General features: G+C 37.7%; 1 protein-coding gene and 2 long non-coding RNA genes across 6 annotated transcripts in view; 1 reads left to right on the top strand and 2 right to left on the bottom strand.

Moving 5' to 3' along the window:
- Positions 1–15026, bottom strand: part of LOC143369378 (filamin-A-like) — a 446998-nt gene that overhangs the window by 130041 nt on the left and 301931 nt on the right. For all 4 annotated transcript variants that reach the window (XM_076813239.1, XM_076813240.1, XM_076813241.1 and 1 more), the window contains one exon: positions 10773–10911. In XM_076813239.1, coding sequence (XP_076669354.1) covers positions 10773–10911 — 139 coding nt within the window. The remainder of the gene's footprint in view (positions 1–10772; positions 10912–15026) is intronic.
- LOC143369405 (uncharacterized) overlaps positions 1–15026 on the top strand; it is a 263714-nt gene that overhangs the window by 85149 nt on the left and 163539 nt on the right. The window lies entirely within an intron of this gene.
- LOC143369409 (uncharacterized) lies at positions 5732–6577 on the bottom strand. The gene is made up of 2 exons (XR_013085400.1): positions 6353–6577; positions 5732–6199 (listed from the first exon to the last, which is right to left on the bottom strand). It is a non-coding gene; the product is annotated as an uncharacterized LOC143369409 (long non-coding RNA).

Below are 15026 nucleotides of genomic sequence, written 5' to 3'. Positions count from 1 at the left end.
GCCCACGATACGCGCTTGCGACCATCGCGCACGCCCGTCGCGCACGCAAAGGACAGAGTGTCAGGCGTCCGAAAGACGGAGCGAGACAAAACATCAACGCGTCGTCGGTCTCGTACCGTCCTCGCTTGCTTTCAGTGCCTCTCGCTCGCTCTCGTTCCATCTCGCTCCAGCTTTCGCCGGGCAAGAGTGAGACAAAAGTGGTGGGGATAGCGAAGAGTCGGTATCGTGTACACAAAATCGAGTCGCTAACGAGGAAATACTGTAACTTGCATTTTGCTAACGCGCCTAGCTGGTGAGCAATATGCCATTTCCGCCTCTGATGCTGAAACACGGAAACCGATCTACAGACGTAGTAACATGTATCATGAAACATGGGAGCCGATTCATGTATCATCGTTTCACTGGAACATGTATCAGCGTCTGGAGACCCCTTTAATGAAGAAGACCCAAGTTTCGCGAGTACATCGGCAGCAAAACTGCAGCGAAATCGCGACGCCACTTTTGATGTGGCTGTTGATTCGTTATGAACTATTGTTTTATACAATTTAAATGACAAGTTAAAATGACATCCTCCAGTGGCAAAGAACTCTTTTGCGAGATTCCTAATCTTTCTAATCTCTCCACTTATCAAGCGTTTGAAACCTTCCTACTTTAGTGGTTTCCACTTTTTTACAAAGTCAGGTAAAGTAATGTATACATTATAAAAGGACTTATTTCCAAATGTGTTTATAACAAAAGTGTTTATTTCCAAATGGTTTCATACAAAAGGGCTTATTTCCAAACTTTTTTTTTTTTAAATAGCAATTAAAACAATATCACTCAATTTAAAACATTACCGCTATCAAATGAAAGAATAAAATGTACATGTACTAATAAAAAAATAAGTTTTTTAGTAATTGTAGGTACAACAGCTTTTTGCGCTTACTGAAAATTTGGTCTATTTGGAAATATGCGATTCTGAAAAATCACTCCTCAATTGCTAATCTATTAGTTTAAATGAAGAAAATATTTGAGCAGCGTGAAAATAACTTGAAATTGCGTAGGCAATTTGACGAAAGAGTGTGGCAGGCGGCCGAACAGTTAATGCGTAGTTCCATGAACAAATAATTCTTGTAAATCATGTGTCGATTTACGAAGAAATGGTCGATTGTTTAATTGGCGGAACAGTAGAAGTGCACATACAAAACTAAAGTCCTTTTCAGATATATTGGCCGGCAAGTTCAGTTTCGCGAGCAGCGCGCGAGGAGAAATCAGCCATCACCACCTGACGATCGTGGATTGGCAGTTGAAGTTGCTGGGCTCCCCAATGGTATGGTGGGGTAACGAGAACGCTGCTCGACCCGGCCTGAACGAAGCTGTGTGGCTGTTGTTTATTTTTAGCGTAGTAGTTGTGTGCGTTACGAAGCTATGCGTAAACCAATACGAGATGATACTATCGAGAAAGAATCAAAGTTCTGACCAATAAAGCTCCTGAATTTTGTCGGAGCTAACGTACACCTATTCTGATGTATGTATTTCTACGCTAAGAACTCGGTTTGGCCTACACGTCAGGAGCTTGGCGCTATCCCCACCACTTCTGACTCGCTCTTGTTTTGCGAAGGCGAGAGCGAGATGGAACGAGAGCAAGAAAGAAACGACAAAGTGGTAGGGATGCTTCGCTGCGTGTTAAGCCGGGTCCAGACCTGAATGAGTTATGAGCATACGCTGAGCAGACTGAGCGTGCACAAATATTCTGATGTGGACGTGTCATGGTTCGTGATGACTCAGCGCATGCGACCCGACTCGCGAATGCCGGCGAAGGCATACGGCCTGAGCCGACCGTTGTCGGTTTTCTTCCGCACTTCAAAGGGAGTTTGGAGTGCATTGCGTTCAGCGTGGAAGATAGAAGCAGATGTGATACTTTTCTAAATCCTCGATGTCTCGGATTTTCATGATATTGAAATATATGGTAGTCCATATGAAATTAGGGAGGGTTAAGTCCTCATTTTTGCGGATTCGAAATTGTTTAAAAAATACATATCTTCAAAGTTACCTGCTTTCGGCGATTTTTACGAAACTCGCCTACAGAAATTATTTTTAATGACCTAAATTATTGAAAGTATGGAGTTGCGTCTTTTTTTTAATCATGAAGGATGGATCTATGTGAATGAATTTAATCCATTGCTAATATTGTCATAAACAGTTAATCAAAATCTAAAAATTACATTTTCAACAATATAATACAATTACCATATGATAGACTTTAAAGCTCTATTTTACTAAATAATTTGTCTTTCTTTTCTTCACTACACCCTGCATTGTTCTTAATTCATACAGCCTGACCGACTCGCTGTTGTGTTAAAAAATTACACGAGACTATTTTTAACGAATTCAGCTTGAAATGATATAAATCAATTTTTCATGAAATTTCCTTCATTGTGGTCCGAATTTCGTCGTTCTTGGTGTTAGTTTCATCGGCGAACCATAAGGAATCAATTGACGTCGTTTTCGCAAAGATCTGATGAGAAATGCGGAACTCTTGGACATCTCTGACTTTATAATGGTATTCCAACCGTTTCTAGGGTCGAAACCCATACAAATCGGTGAAGCACTGCGGGGGGTTGTCCTCGCCACGGGGTACCAGGTGGCACCTCTTTGACAGGCATCGCTGGAGAATCACCCTGTATTGGTAAACAGGATGACTCGGAGGGTTGAGCTGTTGTTTATTTAGCTAATCACACCATCCTTACGATTGCGGAGTGGGCTAAGCTAAGCACAGAAGCTGGCGAAGAAAGACACAATGGCACTTTCGACCCCTCCGCATGCGTCATTCGTGCGCGCTCAGCCTGCTCAGCGTATACACATTCAGGTCTGGACCCGGCTTTACGTACCTCACGGGCACCGAATCCCCACCCTGTGATGCCAGATCGGGGACGGGTTCCCTCGAGAATTTCCCCCACCTCGCGCACACTACGCCGGAGCAGCGCGTCAGTGAGCTCGGCGCTTCGGAGTCCAACTCACGGACACGCAGCTCCGGCGTAGTGTGCGCGAGGTGGGGGAAATTCTCGAGGGAACCCGTCCCCGATCTGGCATCACAGTCCCCACCGCGCGACAAGCAGGCCTAGCCCGAGAGAGAGTGAGAACGTAGAGAAAGGAGTACCGAGGCAGCCAAGAGGTGTGGTGGGAGAATACCCCTCAAGAAACTCACCGGCCAATATATCTGAAAACGACTTTAGGCAAGAATTCAACAATTTAAATCATCATGTGCTCTTCTGGCAGCTTTTAAAAATATTACACTGGCCATCGAGAAAGAACGAGGTAATTGAGATTCAGGAGGTGGTGCGAAGCCTACAAAAAGTTCCAGTAAGTTCAACCTCAACGAGGGCTACAACCAAGGAGGTAAATTCAGCGACAGCCAATCCATGATGCTACAATTGCAGTAAAATCGGACATGTTGTTAAATATTGCCCCAAAGAGAAAAGGGCTATTGCTTCAAGTGTGGTGAAAAGGGACATTTTATGAGCGATTACAAACGTAAGGGAACATCTTAGCAAATAAATTGCATACAATTCCGTTCATAAGCGGGAAATATGAGAATGAGTTAAAAAATTATGTTTGTAGTCTTTGGGGCATTGAATCAAGGCAATGATAATTGCTGGACAAACAAGGTTTATTGGGATTAGGTAGGAGTCAGAGTTGTGCAGAATTACAATTGAATTACTCCATGAATTATAGTTACAAAATAATTCAATTATAATTCGTAATTCAGATCTCGCATTCAATTACAATACATCGTAATTCGTAATTGCAATTTATTTGCATTTGTAATTGCATAGTACAATGTAATTGAATTATAATTACGAATTAAGAGGTAATAAGAGGTGGGAAAGAAATATGTAGGTAAAGGTTTCGAACAGAAAAAAATTATTATGAGTGCTGAATATGGTATTATTCATAAATTTATAATTGTACAGAGGGAACTCAAAATATGTTGAGAATAGTGCAGTTTATTGCGAATGAGAGAATTGATGATTGAGGTGATACAAAGGTGTTTATCAGCTCGAGACACGAGAGACTACTGATCTGTATAACCGAGCGCTCGAGTCGGTCACGAGAGCGAGAGTGTATATGTGAGTGTAAATGAGGAACAGAATGTATGCATATGTGATCGCGAAAAGTAAATACAAGGTTCATCAGCTGATCCAGGTTTCTTTCGGCTGATGTGGAAAGAAAGAGGGATAGAAATAGAGAGAGAGAGATGATTTTGCTGAAACAATAATATATAGAGGGAAGTAAACTCCTTTGTTACATTTTTTCACTTTTTTCTCACTTCTTCAGTGTTTTGAGTTGTAATTTAATTACACTCTATTTCAATTACATTGTAATTCAATTACACGCACAATTACAGTAATTAGGAATTGAATTAATTGAAAAGTTTAAATTATGTAATTGAGTTGCAACGTAATTGAATGACTATGTAATTGAAATACATTGTAATTAACCCTTCGCTGACACACCTTTTTCGATCAACTTTGACATACCTGGGTGGCTCACAGCCAGAACAATTTTCGAGCGACTGCCATTCTCATCTAAAGAATCCAATAGTTATGAAAAAAATCATGGGTCAATTTCAAGGTCTCTAGAATGCGTTGCAATAGATTTTTGATTGACATTTTATTCCAGCTTTTCCAAAAAATCTAGATTACCATATGTCGGGAAAACACGAAGAAAATCTTCAAAAAATTGTAGCTTCTAAAAATTTCAAAATTAGAAGCTAAAAATCTACAGAGTTGTTGTTCCGATATAATATTTTGAGAAAAAAAATAGTTTGTGAGTCGCCTTTGGAAAAAAGATGCATATAGAAGGTACAGGGCGTCAAAATCAGTTTATGGATGGCTCACACCCAGAGTGTCAACGAAGGGTTAAATTACGTAATTAAATTACATTGTAATTCAATTAGGTCAACTGTGCCCTCTACGACCATCCGCTGGCAGATACTCCACAGAAGTAGTATGCGTGACAAGCACGAATAAAATTGTTATACTTTTTGTTTTAACATAATTAGAATATTTCCAACATAAGGATGAGATATTTCTAATAAAAATGAAACCAAACACGACGAAATGCGGACAAATTTGAGTTCCGCTGATAACAGTAGTTTACAAAATAAAAAAAAAATTGCACAGCGGATGCCACTATTTTTTCTTATATAAAATGGCCCGCTGGTTCCGAAAATAAGGTCTAAAAAATTTCTATGGATACATTTTCGAGATATCGACAGGTGAACTTTTTACCTGTCTATCAAAAAAGTGATCCCACTTAATTGCGAATATCTCGTGTTGCGAATGACCGATGTGGTTGAAAATTATCTCAAATTAAAGATAATTGAATCACCAACAAATCTACTTCACAACATTGTCAAATCGACGATTTTTTAGACCGAAATTGACATCGACAATTTATTTAATCATCTGCGAAAAATCGAAATCGCAAAATTGGGCCCAGTTTCTCATTTCTTGCGTTGTGTCTGCACTTTTACGAAGAAAATAAGGTGCTACTGAAGAAAATCTATGGATAAACACCGAAGCTAGAGATAATTGTGTGAAAACACTAAAATTTAATTTTTTCTCGGTTTTTATGTTTTTTTTCTTCATTTTATTGTGTTATTTCAGTTTTAATTCATTCTGTACATTTTTCAAGTGTTTTGTTAATATATGTGTGTTTTAAAAGTAGTTCTGGCTCTTTTTTTGTCTTTTATGCGTTTTGGGATTCGCTTTTCTTATGAAGAACCAAATATAATCTCCCATCATTGTCTCATCCCAAAATCCATGATACCGCCGCTCAATACCCTTCATATCCTGCTGCAATATCTCTCCGTGTTCGTCATTTACGTCACCAAGATTATTCGCGAAAAAAATCGGGAGAGAATACACGAAATGAATCTTCAGAGACATATTTACGCCTGTTGGGAAAATAAAAATAATGAAAACCATACAATAGAAAGTGAACTATGAGCAGAAATATGTGTACATATAAAAATTATATTAAACGATTTTATTAAAAATGCAATAAAAACTAAAAAATAATTATTTTCTTAAACTACAATTTCGATGGTGTTTTTTACATTTCAAATAAAATCGTGGCGCAGAATATCTCACAACAAATTCATTTCGACGCTTGATGCTGTATTAAATTGATTCTTATTCTGTTACGAAATATCCTGCTCCACGATTTTATTTAAAGAGGGAGAACTTGACATCGAAATTGACCAAAACGAACGAAAGACAAAAAAAGAGCCAGAACTATTTCTAAAACACACATATATTAACAAAATATTTGAAAAATGTACAGAATGAATTAAAATTGAAATAACACAATAAAATGAAAAAAAAAACATAAAAACCGAGAAAAAATTAAATTTTAGTGTTTTCACACAATTGTCTCTAGCTTCGGTGTTTATCCATAGATTATCTTCAGTAGCACCTTATTTTCTTCGTAAAAGTGCAGACTCAATGTAAAAAATGAGGAATTGGGCCCATTTTTGCGATTTCGATTTTTCGCAGATGATTAAATGAATTGTCGATGTTAATTTCGGTCGAGAAAATCGTCGCTTTGACAATGTTGTAAAGTAGATTTGTTGGTGATTCAATTATCTTTAATTTGAGATAATTTTCGACCACATCGGTCATTCGCAACACGAGATATTCGCAATTAAGTGAGACCACTTTTTTGATAGACAGGTAAAAAGTTCACCTTTTTTTATTTTGTAAACTAGTGTTATCAGCGGAACTCAAATTTGTCCGAATTGCGTCGTGATTGGTTCCATTTTTATTAGAAATATCTCATCCATACGTTGGAAATATTCTCATTATGTTAAAACAAAAAATATAAAAATTTCATTGGAGCTTGTCACGTATACTATTTCTGTGGAGTACCTGCCGACGGATGGGCAACAGCCGAGCGCGGGACTGTTACGTTGCTAACCACAGCATGGGCTGCGGGAGAACTGTATGAGTGTTCGGCCGTCCATGCAGGCTCGTACATGGACGTACACTCATGCAGTTCTCTCACAGCTCTCGCAACGGGTAGCATTGGACATTGGAAAACTCTAGTAGTGTGCGTGTGGGCTCGTACCCTTAAGGGGTCATTCTGGTAATCACGCCGCAAAACTCGGCAACATTCAGTTTGTTTACCTCAGTGAATACAATGAATAACAATGTCAAAATTTTTTTTCATTTATTAATCTACTTATAATGTATACGGAACAATTATTTAAATACACTTTTAATTGTGTTTTTTAAATGTTATATGAAGTTCAAAATCGTGCCTTTGAAAAGAAATACCTCCCTGGCGGGAGTGATTTAAGGGGGTAGACACGTCACGTGACCTGACCGATTCGGCAGGTCGGTATTACAGCATTTTTTTCTGCACAGAAATGGTAATACCGATAGATCGACGATTACCCGATGAACGCGAGAGGGAACTGTTTGCTATTTCTGTATTCTATTCTGAATAGGGAAAGAAATTCTCAGCTGTTCCGTTGTACTTATAAAAATTTAAACGGAAAGTCGGCTGGTACTGCAAACGTAGAAAATTAATTGTACATTTTAATTACTTGAAATGTGCTTATGCTACAATATTCTACGTTAGCAGTAAGGAATTCTAAGTGAAAAGGGGAAATAGATGAGGGAATGTCCGCAGAAAATGAAATTTGCTAGGTTAGACTTTTTTTACTAGCAAAGTACCGAAACAGAACATGAAATACACTTATTACACGTCCTCTGCAGAAAACAGGTATCAACAAACATATATATACAAAATTGTATTGAATGTTGAATTGGGCTAGTAAAAATGCGCAGGCGTGATTATGTGGTCGGCTCCTCGAAGTGACAGAAAATATAACCTAATTGCTATACACGATTTCCTAAAGATACTGTTGTGACGTAATAATAATATTTTGAAAGGATGATAAAAAGTTCACAAATGTTTCGTAAAAGAACGAAATGGCCACAAAACATTTGTTGTCATATACCATATACTTAGGTTATATCTTCTGTCACTTCGAGGAGCCGACCACATAATAATCACACGCATCCAGCCTGCGCATTTTCAGTAGGCTCTATTAATCATACCAATGGCTTAGTGCACACATATTGTATGTCCACTTTTTATGAAATTTGAGTTTTTATATGCAAGAAATAGTGCTTGACTGTTTCTTTATGCTGCATAAAAATTACATTTCTATCTTTTTTATAAATTCATCAAAAATGATATTTTTGTTTATTGTATGTCCCTGAATTTATTATGCTGAGTGCACAAATGTTGTGTGTCCATGCCAGAGGATGAAAATAGTCTTGAAAAAATGTGACAATATATAAACAAATTTTAAAGTCTTCCTATGTTTACCGCGAATTACTTTTTTCTTCCTGTTACTTTAAAAATAAATATAATATTCAAGTGAGATTATTTCCAGTATTATTCCTTTCATTCATTTTTATATAATATCATTCAGTATAGTATGTCCTCCTCTGTACTTGGTTACAATAGCATGTCCAACTTCCAAGCATTATTGTCGAGTTATTATTATAATTTTGCAGATTCTAACTTATACTACTAATTACATACTTGCAGTGATACCTATATTACAATAATGCAAAAAGTATTTACCCTGATAGCCAGATCTGGGCAGCAGAATCTGACGTCAGAACTGCAGCAGTCTGTGTCCGCATTTGGCTGCGTTCTGATGTGCAGAGCCTGAGGTCAGATGGACAGCAGATCGACAGCAGATTTCGCCGTCTGCTAGGAACAGCAACAGCGCCATCTGTAGGCAATTGCTTGGTACTTCTGAACCTCAGATGGCGCTGTTGCTGTGCCTAGCAGAAGGCGAAATCTGCTGTCGATCTGCTGTCCATCTGACATCAGGCACTGCACCTCAGGCTCTGCACATCAGAACGCAGCCAAATGCGGACACAGACTGCTGCAGTTCTGACGTCAGATTCTGCTGCCCAGATCTGGCTATCAGGGTATGTAATTATAAAGTACCATTGAATGTTTGAACCTGTTTTTCTCAAAAACGCTAAAAGTGGACATACAATATGTGTGCACTAATTGTAAGCCATCGATGTACAATAGGAATTTTTTTTTAATGTAGGTTAATCCGTTGTTGTTCTAACTGCCTGAATTACTATGACATAAATGCGACAGCGATTTCAAGTGATGTATATCTAACGGTAAAAGCGTTAATTTAGTAAATGTATACAATTCCCAGCAGTTCCTATGTCAATGTATGCCTAAAATGAATATAACCTAACCTATAATGGTCCGAAAATGCATACATTGACTCCATCATGCTTTTATTGTGGCTCGTATATCCAGCTATCGCTTCAGTTTTGCTATGAATCCACGTTGGCAGTCCTCCCGAGTAGGCGCCATCTCGTATCTACTACCTCAACTAAATTTGTCACGTGACTTGCTTTGTATTATCGCCAATATGGCGGAACTCTGATTTGGGAATGCTGTCACAATTTTTCGTTTTTCGTTCTTATATGAGCAGATTTTGGCCTGGGAGAGGTCTCATTTGAAAGAAGAAGATTCAATGCGGAGCGCTCTGCTCACCGTTTGAGTCACAAAACTCTTTTAGCGACCTAAAAATGCTTGGATTCTGCGGGTATATTTTGTCGACTTTTGCTTTACTTTGGACACTGATATTATTACATATCAACCGAATCTCGTTGAACCATGAGCAGAGCGCTCCGCATTGAACCTTCCTCTTTCGAATGAGACCTGGTCCAGCCCAAAATCTGCTCATATAAGGACGAAAAACGAAAAATCCTGAACCCATGTTTCGGACCAGATTGTGTCGGTATACAGCGCGCTGCATTACCCGTGTCTACCCCCTTAAGGTCACAGACTCATCTGAAACAAAAAAACTAAGCTGATTCTTAATCATTATGAGTACCGCAATCGCAGGTGCCAGAATTAGCTACGTAAGTCAAAATTTAACAAGATTGCGCGAATTCAAACTTCAAGTTTCGAAATTTTCCATCCTTACTTGAAGTTTGAATGCGCGCAATTTTGTTAAATTTTGACTTCCGTGGCTAATTCTGGTACCTGCGATTGCGGTACTCATAATGATTACGAATCAGCTTAGTTTTTTTCAGATGAGTCTGTGAGCTTAAAACTCTCCCGCCAGGGAGGTATTTCTTTTCAAAGGCGCGATATTGAACTCCAGATAATATTGAAAAAACACAATTAAAAGTGTATTTAAAAAATTGTTCCGTATACATTAAAAGTAGCTTAATAAATGAAAAAAAGTTTGACATTATTCTTCATTGTATTGACTGAGAAAAAGAAGTCTGAATGTTGCGGAATTTTGCGGCGTGAATACCAGAATGACCTCTTAAGGTGAAGTTCTACGGCGCGTGGTTCGGCGATTCGGCGGACCGCCCATTGCGGCATCGCTGGATTACGTTGTGCATTTTAATTGTTTTTAAAGAATGTGTATTGGCGAACAAATATTCTACAGAATGTCATTCATTATATACCCTTTAGAATCATTATTGCAAAATTTCATTAGAATCCGAGGGGTCTCCTGGTGACCTAAATGACAGTCATTTTACATTTCACAAACAAAATTTCTTATGTTACATTCAAAAATTAGATTTTTCAGTAAAAATTGCATCATGTAAAGTAGCTAACTTTTCAAAAATGAATTTATAATTAATCTTTTACAAAATAACAATTTTTAAACAGACTGGTAATTATATTAGAAATAAATAAGCTTATCAACTTACCGTGAATGTGTAAAATCCTTCTGGCACTGGTTGGCCACCAAATTTGATGCTAAGGGTGTAGTCACCAGCATCAGCGACAGTGTAATAAATGTTAACTGTGCCATCTCCATTATCCTCAATGTCAATATCTACGACCTCGCTAAAAGAAATTATGAAAAATATATAAAATATCGCCCTTATTGCGATCACTCTAAAAATCTTCTTTATATCATATGATAGGCCATTAAGTCAGAGAATAAAATTGCTTGTTTCGCTAAAAGAGTCGTAAACGTTTATTAGAGCCCAATTATATTATTTTTAATTGCGAAATTGTATTGACATCAGGGCCTCTTTGTCCAGTGGGCTAAATGCGCTATATCCCAGGGACGCCAGTGATTTAAGGGGGTTTAAGAATCAAATATGTTGAAATTCTTTTTTCATTTCAATTTTTTATGAGAGGAGAAACACGACAAGCGTTAAATCTATACAATGTATCGCCTTGCACCGATTGGGAAGAAACTGCAGTCTATATGGTGTATAGAGTTGGTATTTACGCGAGGTATTGAGGCGCCAAATTTTTTTAGTCCCGGACGCTCAAATTTGTTAAGACGGCCCTGATTGGCATGGTATGTTAGCTATGAAAATAAACCCAATGATTTATCTCAATATTACTCTTAGGTCTTCGGTTTCAACGGAGAAACCAAATTTCATTAACTACATAACATTTAAATTGAATAGGCGTCAACTTTTTAGTGATTTAATCATCAAGAAGTTCGTTCATATTCTGCATAAAAAAATGTATGAACGTGGATTATCGGCATTTTAAATATTTTTTGTTAACAAAACATATTTTTATTTTAACGAATATTACGTAATTATTACGTTTGTACATTCCTTACCGAATTTCAAGATATGTCATTTAAAGATTATGCGAAGGTCAACGTTATCAAAATGCAATTTTAAAGAATATCGTCATGAAAAATGTATCTTCACACTGTTGATTTCTTTGAATCAAACGATTCTTATCATAGACACAATGAAGATATTTAGAGCGGTCACGATTAAAAGTCCTATAACAAACAATAGGAATTATGAGAGACTGATGTTAGATTAGGCGTCCACTGGCCAAAGGAATAAATGACTGAATTCACCGGAAATAAAATATACTGTATAATTAATAGGTAGAGTAGCGCTGAGTGCGTATAATACAAGGTGTCCAGAAAATGGTGAAGTTCCTTAAAACGGGGTGATTTGATACAATTTTTTCCTTAGCGAAAATATTTTCCGGAGCTTCGTTAACGAGATATTTATAAAAAAAAACCCTGACCAATCAGAGCGTGCGCTTTCCGCCCGAGCTCCCGCGGTAGCGTTTGTTACGCGGTAGGCGGCTCCGCTTGTACTACGAAGGTACGAACAAGCAAGTCGGCATGCACCGAAATAAACCGCGTTACACAATTTTTTTTTAAAGCAGAATCTTAAATAATATTTGTTTGAAGTGAGAGGATAAGAAATACGCAAATTTCGTTTTCAAATAAGGCATAAACGAAAAGGTAATGTAACAAAAAATGTACGACAAGTGATCATAATTCGTTATTGAGGTAAAAATCCGTAGTTTAATTACGGCCAACATAACTTAATTTAAAAAATAATATTAGGTGTATGAATAAATTCTTTCAGACTGGATTTACATAATCGGTATAAAGCAACCGAATTTCTATCGCAGTGATATTCGTAAGCTACCAGAAAAATGCCAAAAGGTAATTAACAATATTGTAAATTATTTCGATGATTGAGTTGTTTTTATTTATTTTTTTTTTAAATAAAACTGTTATTGAACCCTAAAATCGAACAGAATTTATTTCTACACCTAATAATCACTAATAAATTAAATAACACTCACCCCTACGGGCATTCCTTTCCTCCTTTCCTTCCATTTCGGAAATCTGTGTCACTAGGTCACTGTACAGATCCTGGTCATCGGTGGACGAAAAGATTTATGGTAGGGTAGCACCCAATTAAGCTGATCGCAGGTACATACGACACCACCCAAAGAAAAGGGCCGCAACGTCAAGTGCGTTTAGATTAATGTACCGAATATTCACTTCACTGCATGGCTACTACACTGATCACTTAATTTATTTTTCATGTAACGTGTTGTTCCTACATTATAAAAATTTGTGGAAATGCATTTTCACTTGGTGCTCGGAGCCGGGGATACAGCCGCGCAAAATGCCCGTACAGTAGTAGTTGCGGCTCCGTTGTTCTGGGCATAAACCCAAAAGATCGCGTAATACTCTTGTGTAGAAAACATTTCTCTGACGCGATTGCTAACTGACTGACAGGATTTTTTCCAAGGAGCTTCTTCTATCCCCAAGTAGTTTTTCTCGTTCCATTATGAGTTAACTCCCACCGGGATAATGCGCTTCTGCAAAGCACGCGTGTGTTTGAAAATGTGCTGGGTTCTTATTACCTGAGACCTGTTATCGTGGCAGGAATTCACTCATAACGAAACGAGAGGAAAATACTTGGGAATAGAGGAAGCTCCTTGAAAAAAATCCTGTCAGTCAGTTACCAATCGCGTCAGAGAAATGTTTTCTACACAAGAGTAGGTATCATGCGATGTTGTGGGTTTATGCCTAGAACAACGGAGCCGCAACTACTGCTGTACGGGCATTTGCGCGGCTATAACCATGGCTCTGAACTCCATATGAAAATTTATTTGCACCAATTTTTATATCATAGTAGGAACGCGTTCCATGAAAAATAAATTAAGTGATCAGTGTTAGTAAGCGTGCAGTGAAGTGAATATTCAATACATTAACCCGGACGCAATTGACGTTGCAACCATTAACTTTTGGTGGTGTCGTATACCTGGTACCATGTGCACTGGGGGCGTCCGTCGATGACCAGGATCGGTTTAGTGACCAGGTTTTCAGGCTGCAGGTAAATTTCCTAATGGGTGAGTTTTAGTTACTTATTTTAGTTACTTAGTGGTGGTTATTATTTCTTTAATTTAACACAGGCTATGGCTAATTTCTGGGATAATTCTCCAAATTTCCATACATAAATATATTTCTTGGGGATTTTTAAACAGTCTTATTCATTATCAGCAACAGTGTTGGCCATTATTGAATTACGGATTTTTATCACAAAAACGAACTATTATCACTTTTCGTTCATTTCCTGTTACATTACAATTTCGTCTGTACGATATTAACAAAAGGAAATTTGCGTATTACTTATCCTCTCACTTCAAATAATTATTATTTTCGACTCTGCTTTAAAAATAACTGTATATTCGTCTTTTTACGTTTGACATGATTTTCTTCGATTTGTCCTTTATTCATTATTCACTTCCGACGACAACCAAAAGATGACGAAAAGTTCGATTTTGTCTGTTACGTCTTTTTCATTTGTTACTTTGCGAGGTTTCCTTCGATGCATGCTGATTTCTTTATTCGTAGTATTGCTTTATTCGCTCTGATTGGTCGGTATTTTTTTGTTAATATCTCGTTAACGATGCTTCGGACAATATTTTCGCTAAGGAAAAAGTTGTTTTAAATCACCCCTGAGTCACCCTTGTCAAGGAACTCCACCATTTTTGGAAGACTCTGTATAATCAATCACCATTATGCATTGAGAAAAAATTAAATTAATGATCCTTTACTATTGCATCACTGTTTCGGAAATATTGTGTAGAGAGTTTTTCTTCATTTCCGGCAATATTGTTTGAAAACTTCACTTTTTATTGTTTACTTTGTATTATAAAAGCATATTATAACACATAACATTACGACTCAATAAATGGGAGCGCTCGCACGTCAGTAACGAGGCGCACCGGTGGCCGCGTGCCCCCCGTGTCAAGCGTGACGGATGGTGAACAGTGGAGCGCGGCTCCCGCGGTTACCGCGTGGGGAATACGATCGGCGTCCTCATTACCGCCGCTTTTGGCGATCTCTATTAATTATCTTCGTAACGCGGACGCGGTGCACCTCGTGCTCGAGTATTCCGACTAGATTTCATCTCGTATGCGCGTTATTAAGCAGTCAAAATCCTTTCCAAAATCAGGAGAAGAATCCATCGGTTTTTTGAAACATTCTTTTCGCAATCCGTTATTTTTTGGTCTTGGGCTCGGGATAATTATTCTTTGCAAAGAGAAATTCCTGAACAATTATAAAGGGTATGTTTAATTTTATTATTATTATCAGTATTATTTATTCCACGTGTAAAGACCCTTTAGTTTACAATAAATAATTCATAAAGTTAACAAAGAAA

Source organism: Andrena cerasifolii, chromosome 5 (assembly GCF_050908995.1).
Source record: "Andrena cerasifolii isolate SP2316 chromosome 5, iyAndCera1_principal, whole genome shotgun sequence".
Classification (NCBI taxonomy): domain Eukaryota; kingdom Metazoa; phylum Arthropoda; class Insecta; order Hymenoptera; family Andrenidae; genus Andrena; species Andrena cerasifolii.
The sequence above is the reverse complement of the archived record's forward strand: the minus strand, read 5'-3'. Positions and strand labels throughout refer to the sequence as shown.